At 42.0% G+C, this 15,054-nt stretch overlaps 1 protein-coding gene across 1 annotated transcript; it reads left to right on the forward strand.

Moving 5' to 3' along the window:
* The first annotated feature begins 3,347 nt into the window (after positions 1–3,347).
* Positions 3,348–6,402, forward strand: LOC121003423 (keratin, type I cytoskeletal 12-like). The gene is made up of 8 exons (XM_040435268.1): positions 3,348–3,861; positions 3,999–4,081; positions 4,171–4,327; positions 4,505–4,663; positions 4,756–4,881; positions 5,288–5,505; positions 5,805–5,842; positions 6,115–6,402. Exons 1-8 carry the CDS (start codon positions 3,433–3,435, stop codon positions 6,207–6,209), a joined length of 1,305 nt encoding a protein of 434 aa, XP_040291202.1. The 5' UTR covers positions 3,348–3,432; the 3' UTR covers positions 6,210–6,402.
* Positions 6,403–15,054: the final 8,652 nt, after the last annotated feature.

Raw genomic sequence — 15,054 nt, forward strand, 5'->3', positions numbered from 1 at the left:
CAGGCCTAAGCCTGTTGGAGGTATCAGGACCCTCAGGGAGCGGTGCAGGGGCAGGTACGGACCGGGCCTGGGCCTCAGGGAGCGGGTCTGCTCCTACCTGATGTCGCGGCCGGTTCCGGTGCCTCCTGGTGGTCATCGCGGGGTCCAATCACCGTCTGCGGTGCAGGCTGGTCCAAAGCCTGGGCGACTGTATCAGCGGCATCCTCCGCGGGAGCAGGCTCAGCATCGGCGGCCATCTTGGTTTCCGGGTTGGCGGCCATCTTCTATTCCGTCATGGTGCATGCAGGAGGTGAGGGTGGAGCCCAGAGGGAGGAGTCTGCACTCCCTTGGCTCGCATTGTAAAGTTTGTGGTGGGCAGTCTTTAGTTTTCCCACTTCTAGGGGGACGTATTCGGCATCTTCGCGCTCTTGAGAGGGCGTTCCTGTCTTTTCCCGCTTCTGGGCATGAAGAAGCAGCGCCATTTTGCGAATATGGTGAATTAACCCGTGGACTGCTGGAGCGCACGTTTAGCACTTTCTGGCACAGCAACACGGCAATAAAGTCAATTTCCAGGGTTTTGTACAATTCTCAGAACTTGCAATACTGTGAAATATGCGATGGGATCCGTTTTAACACAGAATTGGATCCGGTTCTGTTGGACAGGGATAGGCACACAATTCAATCCGATCCTGCTCCCAGTAACGCCAAATATGCAGTAAGCCGGATTGTGGACTAATGCACACTGGCGCAAAATTAATAGTTTTTAGTACGTGACGCCAATTGCAATGTGCGCAGGTTATAGTCTCAGGGCCCTTTAAGATGTGATAACTCACGTACCAGGTGAGGAATGCCAGAGGGGGATAATGTCTCTGTGTAGTGTCAACGGTGTCTCCTACCTGGGTACGGCTGGACTCCTGGATCCTGGCTCACTTGCAATAAAATGAGTGTGGTTAATAGGAGTAATTGAGGAATGAATGAGATCCAAGCAGGTAATATGATCCAACTTGTCTTTACTTAATGGGTGCAGCATAAATCCATATGAGTACACCAATAGTCTTTAGGTCCCAGCAGGTATTGGCAATGTATGGCAGGGGTTAATGCCTCTTCTGCTCCTATACTATATGCCCGGAGAATCTGGCAGGTATTTATCTTCTGCTCTGTCTGTCTTCTTGATATGGGCCTGACTAACTGAAGGAGGAATTTGGCTTCTCCTGGTCTCTGGATATATACTCACAGCTTGGCTCACAGGGAATGCTTCTTCCTGGAGGCTGGAGGTGGCTGCTTTTCTTGTCAACCAGCTGAGGATGTGATCTTGGCCTCAGCCAAGGCTCGATCCTGTCTTGGGATCCTTGTTTCTGGGAGCTCCTACAAACACAGCCTTCCCCTAGCAGGGGGGCTGGTACACTCACTAGAACTTTCTTTCCTCTCCATGAGGCAGGAAGTGGGAACATTCCACACCTCCTCAAAGAGGGGGGGAGCTAGATTGGAATGTACTATTCCAGTCTAGATATGCTAAACTGAACTAAACACATTGCTGCCACCTGCTGGTGTACATGGAAAATTACAGCAATATATATGAAACAGGCATAGAAAATACATATAATGGAAAATGCAATGTTAGACTACACAAGATGACAATACATATGCACCTGACATGTTGTAGCAGGGAGAAAGAGTTTAGTGACATACTCCAGGATGTTACACATATGGTTTCTGATTTGGTGCGGCCGAGCACTTGATTTTGTGCCGCCGAGCACTTGTTATTGCCTACCACATCTATGCTTTTTGCTTAACTTTAATAATTAAATTTATTTTCATTTTGAGGGATATCTTTTCCATTCACACGTCCGCAAAATGGATCCGCATCCATTCCGCAATTTTGCGGAACGGGTGCAGACCCATTCATTTTCAATGGGGCTGGAATGTGCTGTCCGCATCCGCATTTGCGGATCCACATCCGCATTTGCGGATCCGCAGTTCCGCATCCGTGCTTCCGTTTCCACAAAAAAATAGAACATGTCTTATTCTTGTCCGCAATTGCAGACAAGATTAGGCATTTTCTATTATAGTGCCGGCGATGTGCGGTCCGCAAATTGCAGAATGAACATTGCCGGTGTCTTACACTTTTGGACGTGTGAATGGACCTTCATAGTAACATTATTAGAGGTTACGTTTTATCTTTATATATATTCTAATGGATTGCCTTCCTTGTACAATGTTATAATATACTTTCTATGTTAGAAAGTATATTATAGTGCATTTGCATTGTGCGGCAGTTGTGTGCGGTTCTGCTGCGATACTGCAGGTATATAGAGGGACAAGCGATATTGGAACAAATAATTTCTACTGGTGTGATATACCAGTCGCCCCCTAAAAAAACTGATTGAAGCGGGGTGTTATATACCAATATACTTTCTTTATAGTGCATTTGGGTACTGTATAGTGCATTTGCGCATGCACATACGCGAAGATTATATTGCTGATATTTTGCATTGAAAAAAATAATGAATGGAGATCGCAAATTCGAAAAATACATCTGGTATGTCACTGTCCATGTTGTGGGACTATTTGTGCACTTCTAGTAATTATTTCTTGGCTGCAAATATGAGCTGAAGGTTTTTCAGGTTAGCCTGCCATTAGAATGAATGGGACCCGCCACGAACTTGCGGTTTGCGAACATTTGATCGCGTTCGCGAACCGTCCCGGCAGATGTTCGTCCATCACTATTGGTCAGATACTGGACACCAACGACTCCAGATGGACTCCCATTGCTTATCATGAGGTCTCTTGGGTTTCTATCCTGGTTTCTGCCATTTTACTGGACATAAAAGTTAAGCATGCTGCGCTATTCTCACATGCTTTTTGACAGAATGTGTGACTGAGGCACCAAAGCAGATATGAACAAAGACCCATGAAAAACTTTTTATAAAATTAGCTGAGATTTGTAAAATGTATTTGTCCCTTTCATTGTGACATTTTATTATACACTTTATTATAGCTAAGACTTTCAACAGGAGCGCATCCAAACAAATATTACTGATATATTTCTCAACGACTGCTTATTATCATAGGAATTTTCCTATGATCACACATGTAAATTTTAGCTATAAAACTGGAATACAGGAGAAGGGAGGGGGAAATAGTTTCAGTACATAATAACAGATTAAAGGAAATGAAAAAATACTTATCTATGCTCCACCCTTCTATCATTTAATCTTAACAAGGGCCCAAAGGCGTTTTACAAATTAGGCCATATAGACATACTAGGTGTACATTTTAATTAACAGTTCATCAAGAAATTAAGAGCCAAAATTGGATTTCAGATGCTGTACCAAAAGAAAACACCCACTTATTATTATATAAATATATAAAGGCTATGCGTACTTGGGACATAAGCTTGCAATCTTTTTCACATAGCTAAAGCAGGAGGGCTATCTTAGCAGCTATCAAAACATGTCTTATTACAAAGGCTCTGCATCTTCCAAAATGTCTGTTGGAAGTGGTGGATATGGGACAGCCATTTGCTCCTTTCTTGGAAACTCTGGAGGATCATGTGGTGCTGGAAGCCAAAGTGGAGGCATTTCAGCTGCATATGGTGGGGCAGGTGCATATACTAGTAGCCTATTTGATGGAGCTGCGTTTGGTAGCTTAGGTCCATGTGTTGCTGTAGGAGACAGCCTCCTGTTTGGGGATGAAAAGGGAACTATGCAGAATCTTAATGATCGCCTTTCTACTTATCTGAGCAAAGTGAGAGATTTAGAAGAAGCCAATGCCGACCTGGAGTGCAAAATTAAGGAATGGTATGAAAAACACAGGAATGATAACAAGCTGGATCGGGACTATTCTGGATATTTTCAAATAATTGAGGACCTCAAGAAGCAGGTACAGATACCTAAGTATAAATATAATATCTACATGTTCAAATTAACTAATCAAATGTTTGGTGGGTTCATTGGAGTGATGATGAAATGGCTGTTTTATGCAATCCTGCAAATTCTTTATTGCAATTTTTTCCACAGATTCAATGTGCAACAGTGGACAATGCAAGACTTGTCATTAATATTGACAATGCCCGTCTGGCAGCTGATGATTTCAAGATGAAGTAAGTTTTTTATTTTCTGACATATAGCTAGAGAACGCTTAATTTATCTATGAAGCATGCCTAAGGTGATTTTCTGAACCATCCTCTAGGTTTGAGAATGAGCTGTGTCTCCGCCAAAATGTAGAGTCTGACATTAATGGTCTACGTAGAATGCTAGATGAACTCAACTTGGCTAGGTGTGACCTTGAGTCTCAGATCGAGACCTTGACTGAGGAACTTATGTGTCTGAAGAAGAATCACGAGGAGGTACCCAAAACAAGTCCTGCTATTGCATTTTTCACATTTTATATTATACATTGCATACTGTCCTATTGTTTTAAATATGTAATAAATTTTAAAAAAATGGTTTTTAAAAGTGATGCAAAATTGAAATGGAAAAGGCCTAATTTTATAATTGCTGGAAAAAATATGATTTCTTTTTAGGAAATGAAGAGCTTCCAGGGAGTTACAGGACAACTTACAGTGGAGATGAAAGCAGCTCCAGGCAATAACCTCACAGAAGTTCTGAACAATATGAGAGCAGAGTATGAAGAAATGGCAGAAAAGAACCGTAGAGATGCTGAAGCTCGTTTCCATGAAGCGGTAAAACAAAATAAACATAAATTCCCAACAAATTTTGAATTTGATATCTTTGAGATCTTGTACATGTGCTGATATGTATGCCTTTGCTTCAGTGCTTGGCCCTTGGGCAGGAGATCTCATCTGGCGTTGAGCAAATTCAGTCCAGCAAGAATGAAATCACAGAATTGAAACGTACAATACAGTCTTTGGAAATTGAATTACATGCAGCTCTAGCTACGGTATGGAATATAAATATACAACTTTAACATGTTGATGTTCTTACTTGTATGATACGTAGATGCAGTGTGTACCTGTAAGTCTTCGCTTTAGATTTATCTTCTGCGCTATTGTGAACATATGGTTCCTAATTTGATCAGTCTTTATAAAATGTTGCATTAGGACCGATTTACAAGGGTTGACAGAGAAGGCAGTTATTGGGAATGAAGAGTTTTTTTCCGATAATTACCTGCTCGTTACAGGTGGTGAGAGCTCCATTTACATGCAGCAATCACGCATTCCCAACAATTTTCCTGATCACTTTGTAGACTACAAAGTGTCTACAAAGTGAGCATTAAATAAAATGAACCACAAGCTTACAATGACGCATTTAACTAGATAGATAACTTGATAAATTTTTCTCAACAGAAAAAAAATCTAGAAAACTCATTAGCCGAAACGGAGGGCAACTACTGTGTTCACCTTGGAAAGATTCAGGACAAGATTGGCGCCTTGGAATTACATTTGTGTGAAATCAGGACCGACATGGAAAGGCAAGGCTTAGAATACAATCAACTTCTAAACATCAAAACCAGACTGGAGAAAGAAATCGAGACCTATCGCTGCTTGATGGACGGTGAATCCATGTAAGAACAGACAGTTCTTTTTACCTTTGACTAGACATACAGTCTCTTTATAACCTCCTTGAGAACCATCTCTTTGAGCAGAACATGCAGATGTAGACCGGGTTTTTCTGTCACAGATTTTCAATCCCTTATATCCCACGTGAAATAGCCCTTTCTTTCAGAGGACAACCTTTCCAGAGCACCCGTTTTACTGTAATGTTGGGTGGTCATGTCAAGGAGGTTTAACTGTGTGTTAATATGTAGCCTTTACACAAATCTTTGAATCTACATATTAAAGCATTATTGTATTTTCATTTTAGCAAAGCAATCAAGCCTTTTCCTGCTCCCGTTTCAAAAGGTAAGCATAAAATACTATATAAGTGTATCATATTATACATAATACACCACATGAAATGTTTTGCAATAATCTTGAGTACAGTTTGTAACTATTTATGCTCCAGAGCTGCATTCACAGTTCTGCTGTTATTGGAGACAGTCAACAAGCTTGCTATCAAAAATTCCCAACAGCTTAGCTGAGTTCCAATAACATTTTTGCCATGCTATATTTTAACACACATTAACATCTGTGGAATTTGTTTGCTCATATAAGTTTTACATTGTTTCCTTCAGAGCCTGGCAAGCGAGTAATTAAGACCATTGTAGAGGAGATTAGAGATGGAAAAGTGGTGTCACACAATGTTAAAGAACGTGAAGAGAAATTGTGATCACTGCGACCAAACCAACAACACATGCCAAAGCTACTACCTTCTTTTCGTGTTCTGATGTCTCTATAAGGGCCACATTTTAATCCTATGCTTTTTCTTTCTGCGTCACATCTTTTATATAGAGGTGTATTTGTCCTATCTATGGCACTGCTAAATGTAACATCTGTTCAATAAAGCTATCTTTTGATGCACAGTGTGTGGAATAATATCATTTATATTGTGTAGGAAAAAGCTCACGGTATAGCAACACACATATACAAGTCCACAAGGACTAGGTATGTGTTCTGTTATATGGTGCTCAGTGCAGCACCGTGGTAGAGAGATATTCTACCCTAGATACACTCAGAGGTGCAGTAGGGCACCATACTCTTCTATGGGTACCCTATTACAGATCCATACAACCTTGAGGTGGTTTCACAGTACAAAGCTGCAGGGACTCTATGTATGATGCTCCGTGCAATGCTGCACTACAGAGATATGGACATAACCAGGGTAGCAGACATAGCGATTGATATGGGTAAAACAGCTGAGGGGACCAATTATGTTGTCAAAGGAGCCTCTAATGTGGGGTTACGAAGAAAGAGATTAAGGGGAGACATATAGTGTCCAAAGAGAACCAACCCAAAAGTCAATGCAATGACCACGACAACTGTAACTGTTTCATGGGGCCCACTTACAAGTTTTACTCTGGAGTCTTAAGGTTACTTTTTACCCCCTTGCATGTACATAGTCCCTGCTACAGGCATGTAGAGGTTCAGCATAACATTCTACACTTCTAGCTCTGAGGTCACGAGGAACCATAATATGTGCAAAATGACGACTGAAAGGGTGCAACGACAGTTCTTCTATAAAGACATGAATAGTCAACTAGCTCTCACTATTTCACAATATGGAACAACTTGCATCATTGTAATTACATATGATAATGATTAATTCATTCCCACTAGGTGCAACTTTGCTTGACAAAACCAATGATTAGTAAATCCACACCTAAGGGGTTAAATATCCTAGACCTTCTTGGAGGTGAAACACTTTTACCATTTGAAGCTGAATCTCCATGTACAGGAATCTCCATTTATAACACATCATTTTCGGTCTTGGCTTACTTTCACACAGTAGAATTTGGCCACATTTAGCATCAGTATTACTATCATAACACCCAGACCATAATACCTCCCCCACATGGTTCTACTGTATTTAACGGAGCTTAGGTCACCGTGGAACCCTAAAGTGATCTAAGTTTGGTTCAGAAGAACTATTAGGGGAAAGTGACCATGTGAAACCTGTGGCCATGGCTACTTCGCACTGTTACAGACAGAAGGGGTAGGGGGTACAGAAATAGAAGTTGCACCTGGACCCTAGTGCATGAAAGGTTCTTCAGCCACAAAGGAAGACACCAGTGCTATACATAGCACATGGTAGGTGGAGGCTCTGTAACAGATTTTACAGGTACAGGTTATACCTCTGGTTAGAGACAGACCTAGAATGAATGATAAAAGCAATCAGCAGGATGTTCTGCTGTTCCTGAAGCTGTTTTTTTTTAGAAATTATGGATATTCTCTTCCACTTCTGACTGCCAGACATCTGAGGGCAACGAGGCTTTGATAATAATAGGTGAGGTTTATCACATCTGGTCTCCTACAGCAGACAGCATAGCAAGGGTGGACTCCTTTCGCAGCCAGTTGTCTTACAAAAGACCCACAAGGATAGCACCATCTGAAGGTGGAATAGGAAAACATACTGCCCCACTGTCACATTCCAGTAATCAGGCAGACAGACCAATCATTTACACAGAACAATGCTGCTGTTAGAACACTGTCATACAGTCCAGAGATTTAGCCATTGAAGGGGTTGTCTTGCTTCAGTAGATGGTATTTATAATGTAGACACAGTTTTGCCTACTTTGCTGGCTTAATTCATTTTTCCATCATATAATACAGTGCCCATATCCAGAGGTTACGGCCACCACTGCAGCACAGATACGTGGTCGTCAGAGGAGGAGCTGCTGCGCATGCGTGCCTATGGGTCCCAGCCACCAGAGAGGCCGCCGCTTTTTCCTGCAGTGTACAAGCACAACCACCACTTAACCTTCTCTACATGATAAATGTAATTTGCTGAAGTGAGACGACCCCTTTAACTTCACTCTTCTAGACCACCAGAATAGTGTTTTAGGGCAGTGTTTCTCAACTTCAGTCCTCAGGGCCCACCGATTTGAGAGTCTTACAGAATGAACATCTGTGGTAAGTCCTGATGCATTGACAATAACTATATCACCTGATCCATACTAAGGAAATCCTAAAAACATGACATGCTGGGAGGCTGTGAGGACAGGAGTGGAGGAACACTGATCCAGATTATTTTATAGAAACTGAATATTTAGGACTCTTTATGAGAGCATTATAGTGGTAATATGCGCGTACTGTATGGCAATATTATGTTTTATTATTTATCATTTGAATACTGTATGGTGGTATTAGTTGGGCATTGTATAGAAGTATTATTTCTGTTTAGGTTGGCAGTTTTGCATGGGCACTGCATGGAAATATTATTTGGCTTTAAATGATGGTACCTTGGTAATTGGTATAAATATTCTAGTAATATGTGCATATGGATGTGTGCTATATATGCAACTCTTTCATATCACAAGAAAAACTTTGTAAAAATTGTGGTTGAGGGTCCTAATCTTTATTTCCTCAGCACCCCATTTCCTCTAACATAGGGTCTGGGTTTGGTCTAATGCTCTATTTCTGGGGGGAAAAAAGTCCTACAGTAAAATAAAACCAAAGTAGAGAGAGAGGTGTTTGCTCTTATTAGTAGGTACTGTCTGACTCGATCTTATATTTTCTGGCTGTAATTTTGATGTTTGATCCAATTGTCTACCCATAAGAATTTGTATAGAACAGCACCTGCTTTTTTAAACATTTCTTAGATGATATTGTCAGGGAATAGCAAACAAAATATGTCTAAGCTCACTTTACTACATGCCACACCCATAAGTCATTCCACACAATATAATATCCCGAAATGAGAGCATTTTTAAGGGATTACCTTATGAGTTGCAGCCCATTTCCCATCTCATAAGGAAAGATAAATGATGACAGGAATGAACACAATTGCAGTAATTGCTAATAATTATGCATTTGACATTCCCTCCTCAGAATAACGCTTGATGGGTGGATCTCCTTGATGATTTTATCATCTCACAATAAAAGTCTTCACAATATGAACGCCAGACTAATCCGCGTGTTGCTGACATTATGCACTAAACAAGATATGTACCAGAAAGCCGTTGTCACATATTGACATTGCTATGGAGATATCATGGTGGGTGGCAAGGAAAAGGTTCCTCTTGTATTCTATACAGTCATGGGTGTAGGAACCCCCAAAAATCTGGGGGGGACAGCATTTTTGCTCGCCGGGTATAAACTTACAGTTCTGAAGACTCAGGGGTGCTGGCTTGGCCGGGCAGAAGGAGTGTGGGAGACTGTGAGGCCTTTTTCTCCAAGCTGCTCCGGATCAGTGCTCTGGGCTCCGGGCTGGAAGTGGGCACAATAAGAAAAAACATTTTTTCAGTACACCTCAGGTCAGACCACCAATCAAACCCCCAATGTTAATCAGACCTCAGCTAACAGCCCCAATAAGATCCCCAATGTTAATAAGACCTCAGATCACACCTCAGCTCAGACCCCAATATGAATGACCCCCAATCAGACCTCAGATAAGAGCCCCATGCCTCATAGCAGCCCCCAGTGCCTCTCCAGCAGCCCCCAGTGCCTCTCATCAGCCCCCCAGCGCCTCTCATCAGCCAGTAATAACAGCCCCCCCTCAATCATGTGCCAGTAATAACAGGGCCCCCCCCAATCATGTGCCAGTAATAACAGGCCCCCCCCCAATCGTGTGCCAGTAATAACAGCCCCCCCCAATCATGTGCCAGTAATTACAGGGCCCCCCAATCATGTGCCAGTAATAACAGGGCCCCCCCCCCAATCATGTGCCAGTAATAACAGGGCCCCCCCAATCGTGTGCCAGTAATAACAGCCCCCCCCCAATCATGTGCCAGTAATAACAGGGCCCCCCCAATCATGTGCCAGTAATAACAGGGCCCCCCCCAATCATGTGCCAGTAATAACAGGGCCCCCCCAATCATGTGCCAGTAATAACAGGGCCCCCCCAATCATGTGCCAGTAATAACAGAGCCCCCCCAAATCATGTGCCAGTAATAACAGGGCCCCCCCCCCAATCATGTGCCAGCAATAACAGGGCCCCCCCTCATTATGTGCCAGTAATAACAGGGCCCCCCCAATCATGTGCTAGCAATAACAGGGCCCCCCCATTATGTGCCAGTAATAACCAGGCCCCCCATTATGTGCCAGTAATAACCAGGCCCCCCCATTATGTGCCAGTAATAACCAGGCCCCCCCATTATGTGCCAGTAATAACAGGCCGCCCCCCCCCCAATCATGTGCCAGTAATAGGGCCCCCACATTATGTGCCAGTAAAAAAAGAATTAACACTTATACTTACCTCTTTGGAGCGATGCGATGCAGGACTCTTCCGGCCTGTGTCCCGACTCCAGCGCTGTACGGCTCAGGCGGCGCGATGACGTCATCGCGCCGCCTGCGCCGGCCTCTGATAGGCTGCCGGCCTAGTAGTGCCGGCAGCCTATCAGAGGAACAGGAAAGGGACACACCTCCCTGCCCTGCTCCTCCGCAGCCTTCTGTTTGTATCGCTGTCCTGAGGACGGCGATACAAACAGTCAGATCACTATGGAGATGAGCGCTTCGCTCGCTCATCTCAGTGCCTGCCCCGCCGCACACACTGCCGCTGGGGGGGATTTGACCAAACCTGTCCCCCCCCGCATTATTTCCTGGGGGGGATCCATGCCCCCCGCCCCCCCCCCCCCCCCCCCCCCGCTTCCTACGCCCATGTATACAGTACAATGTTGTGGTTGTGATATTAGTACTAACCAAATTTCCTATGCCGTTTTCTTTTAAAGTATAAAATTTGAGGTTTCAGCTCTTACAACAAATTTTCTGAACTTCTAAATGAAAATTTTCTAAAACTAGACATTGAAAACAAAATAATACCCCTTAAAAAAAACTTTTAATTTAATTCCTTAAAATCACACATATAATAAACATAAAAGATCATTTCAGATACTATGAAGATATATAAAGGCTTGGGATTAATCCAACACAAAAATACTAGGTACTAGGCCTTATGCACACGGCCGTTGTTTTGGTCCGGATGCAGTTTTGATGGCTCGGATGCAGACCCATTCACTTCAATGGGACCACAAAAGATGCGGACAGCACTCCGTGTGCTGTCCGCATCCGTTGCTCCGTTCCGTGGCCCCACAAAAAAATATAACCTGTCCTATTCTTGTCCGCGCTTTGCTGACAATAATAGGCAGTTATAGTAAAGGCTGTCCGTGCCGTTCCGCAAATTGCGGAATGCACACGGACGCCATCCCTGTTTTGCGGATCTGCGATTTGCGGACCGCAAAACACACAGCGGTCGTGTGCATGAAGCCTTAGTGCGTTTGCCACTTAGTGGTTACTCACGATACAGTTGACCTAAAAAAAAAATGGGTCCCATTTTTTTTTAGGTCAACTGTATCGTGAGTAACCAATAATCTTTTATGTGGGATTTTAAGGAATTAAATTAAAAGTTATTTTTTATGGGGTATTATTTTGGGTCCCATTTTTTTTTAGGTCAACTGTATCGTGAGTAACCAATAATCTTTTATGTGGGATTTTAAGGAAATAAATTAAAAGTTATTTTTTATGGGGTATTATTTTGCTTTCAGTGACATTCGTATACAATCACCTAATATATATCCCATTTAATCAGTGATATAAAACCAGATATGTCAAAGTTTGAAGGCACTATGGGCCATATGATGTCTGTAAAAAAAAAGGCACAGAATAAAAATTGACAAGACACTGAATTTCACAGAACCTCGTATATTGAATTGTCTATCAGCAATGTAATTCTAAGTAGAATATATTTTCTAGGGTCTTCCAGGACCACTTGAAGACATTTCCTTTGGTTAAAGTAAAGGCTAATGTAAATGACCTGAACTCCATATTGGCTTCATCCACTTTCATCTTGTATTGTATAGCAAACATATTGTGGGCTGCTGTGAAAGAGATTCAATTTTAAAATGAAGAAAGATGATATAATCTTAATGGTCTCTCAGGCCTAACTTATGTTATTCGTTGGTACATCAAGAAACGTGAACTGAAGACGAATTGGGATCTTGAAATAAAGGAAAAGTGAAACTTCATAGCTTTCATGAAGCCACTGATGGGTAGCAGGTCAGTGGCCGCCCACAGATGAATTTGAGACCCTTATATGCCTGCGTCCCCGAAAGCAGTCACAGCTGTACCACACTGAAGACTAGTTCAATCATATAGGAAGGTAGCCTTCATCGACCCTTCAGGAATGCATTTCAAATGTAGATATTTTACTGTACAGTAGATCTCAGTTCAATGAGCTTTGAAGACCACCAGCTAGAGATGCGCATAAAAATTCTCATAAAAATTCGATTCAGCTGCTTTGCCGAATTTTTCCCAAAAATTTGCTTTGCGACTAATTACTTTGTCACGTAGAGTATTTCTTTGTAGGTAGCGCCCCCACCCTCCCTGTCATTGAACCCCTTAGATGCATGATGACTTCATCACTCTGGCCAGTGTGGTGACGTCATACTAGCCAGGATGTTATTGAACGTCATTGAACCCCTTAGATGCCGCATTCACCGCTGATCGCGGCATCTGAGATTAGTATTAAGGCCTTTCAGGGGTTAATCATAAAAATAAAAATAAATAATTGTACTTACCATTTGAGCGAAGAGAGGCTGCCACGACCATATTTCTTGAAGATCCAGCACGAAATATCACGCGGTGTGTGATGACGTCATCATCCTGGCCAGTGTGATGACACCATACATCACCGTGCACAAGATTTCAAATGGGATCTTCAAGCAAGCAAGATGGCCGCGGCAGTTTCTTCACACTTAAATGGATAAGGTGAGTTAGATTTTTTTTATTTGTACTGCTATTTCAGGGAATATTGGTTTGTTACCATGAAGTACAAGGAAATTCGGCTTAGTGGCGAATCAAAATTTCCATGAAATCCGGATTGAAGTCCACTTCGGATACTTTGATTCACTCAACAGCATTAGATTAAATGAAAAATTCGTAAGGATGGATTTTTTTGTCTCTGATAACCACTCCCAGGATTAGCAATTCAGATGTCATCTTATCTACCCTGAAATTGAAAAAACATGGCTCTTGGATGTCTCAGGTCTACCAGAACCGTGCAGCTCTCCATTGTGGCCACACACAGGATCCTTCTCTATGACAGACATATACCCTTTGGATGCATCATCAAACAATTACTGTCTATGACCTGCTCAATCACCCCTTTAAATAAGACAAGGGGTGATTGGGATTTATAACTGCATCTAATGCTGGATTTACATGATCCAACCAGCAGCCAAACATCAAGAAGGAACACTTCCTACATTGGCTGCTCATTAAGTGTAGGAGAAGTGCTGCACTCACATGCAGCGATCACCTCCACAGTGTGAGGACAAGCGATGGCTACTGCTATCATTCATCCTTATACAGCTGCATTATTTCTGGGCAGCAGATCGCTGTTCAGACAGCACAATTTGTAGCCCATAAACAATAATTTATCTGTCAGCATTAACAATTGTTTCACCCCATGAACGAGCGTTTCGCTTGTTCATCAGGTGATCTGCAGTATCTTTAGACAGGCATGAGCATTCGTAGGAACGTTCTTTCCTGATAATTGGCTGAATATGGGGCCGTGTAAACCCACCAAAAGGACCTTTTAAACGAGATAATGACTCCATAGTTCTGGAAACAACTACCTCATGTTCCCTAGGGGATCAGGTACAGAAATACCTTGATACTAACCTAGGATAGCTATATAGGTAAATCTTATCCAATGTTTCTGCTTATATGGCTTAAGTTTTATGCTTTTGTGATAACATCTCTCAGGAATCAGTTTAATGACATGACTTAATGCATTGGCGTTTCACTTCAAATACTTCTAAATCTCATTCAAAAACACTAAATCAATTGCTACCTATAATTTTCTCACTTCATCTATTATTTTTCACACTTTGCTGACAAGTAGATTGAGCAGAAACAACAGGCAGGTTTTGTGTAGTCAGCTGGACTGGGATAGCCAAGCCCTGGTAATAGACATCTAGATATTCCCTGTAGGAACTCCTGTCTATGCTTCCAGCAAGTTTACACTTATCTATTGTACAATCTGCCAAACCCCATGTTGTGTGAAACTTAAAAGAATGTTTGATGCAATAGTGTTAATTACAATGCTATATAATGAGAACCACGCTGCATGTGGAGCAAAAAATGAGACAAGTAAATCATGGGCAATGTGAATTTGATGCAGTCAATTAAAAACAATTTACTGACTTGGTAAAGAAAATCAGTATAAAGTACAATGGCCAAAGTAAGAAAATGGCTTACCGTCAGTTAATATCAGTTACTGATTATATCTATTCTTAGTAGAACTAAATTAACAAATATAATGGAAATGCCATACTTGTCCTCCTTCCACCTTAAAGTGTCTAGAGTTTTACTCTTGTTCTAAGCAGCAGTAAGGTCAGGTAGGCCTACCAGACTATTAGATCTCCTTGTGGGTCCAGGTTCTGACAAAGTAGATGGACTCCAAAGGGCCATTAGAAGTTGAATTGAAGGCCATCACTTTCTGCTATAGACTAATTGGTTTAATTCACAGATAACTTATTAAGTCTTGTTGATTATATATTCTATGTGTACAAATATAA

Source organism: Bufo bufo, chromosome 6, assembly GCF_905171765.1.
Source record: "Bufo bufo chromosome 6, aBufBuf1.1, whole genome shotgun sequence".
NCBI classification, from domain to species: domain Eukaryota; kingdom Metazoa; phylum Chordata; class Amphibia; order Anura; family Bufonidae; genus Bufo; species Bufo bufo.

Bases quoted from the DNA above. Each gene is read 5' to 3' on its own strand.
- LOC121003423 (XM_040435268.1), top strand. From the start codon at position 3,433: ATGTCTTATTACAAAGGCTCTGCATCTTCCAAAATGTCTGTTGGAAGT. The intron at 3,862-3,998 runs GTACAGATACCT...TTTTTTCCACAG, and splicing joins TTGAGGACCTCAAGAAGCAG to ATTCAATGTGCAACAGTGGA. The intron at 4,328-4,504 runs GTACCCAAAACA...ATTTCTTTTTAG, and splicing joins TGAAGAAGAATCACGAGGAG to GAAATGAAGAGCTTCCAGGG.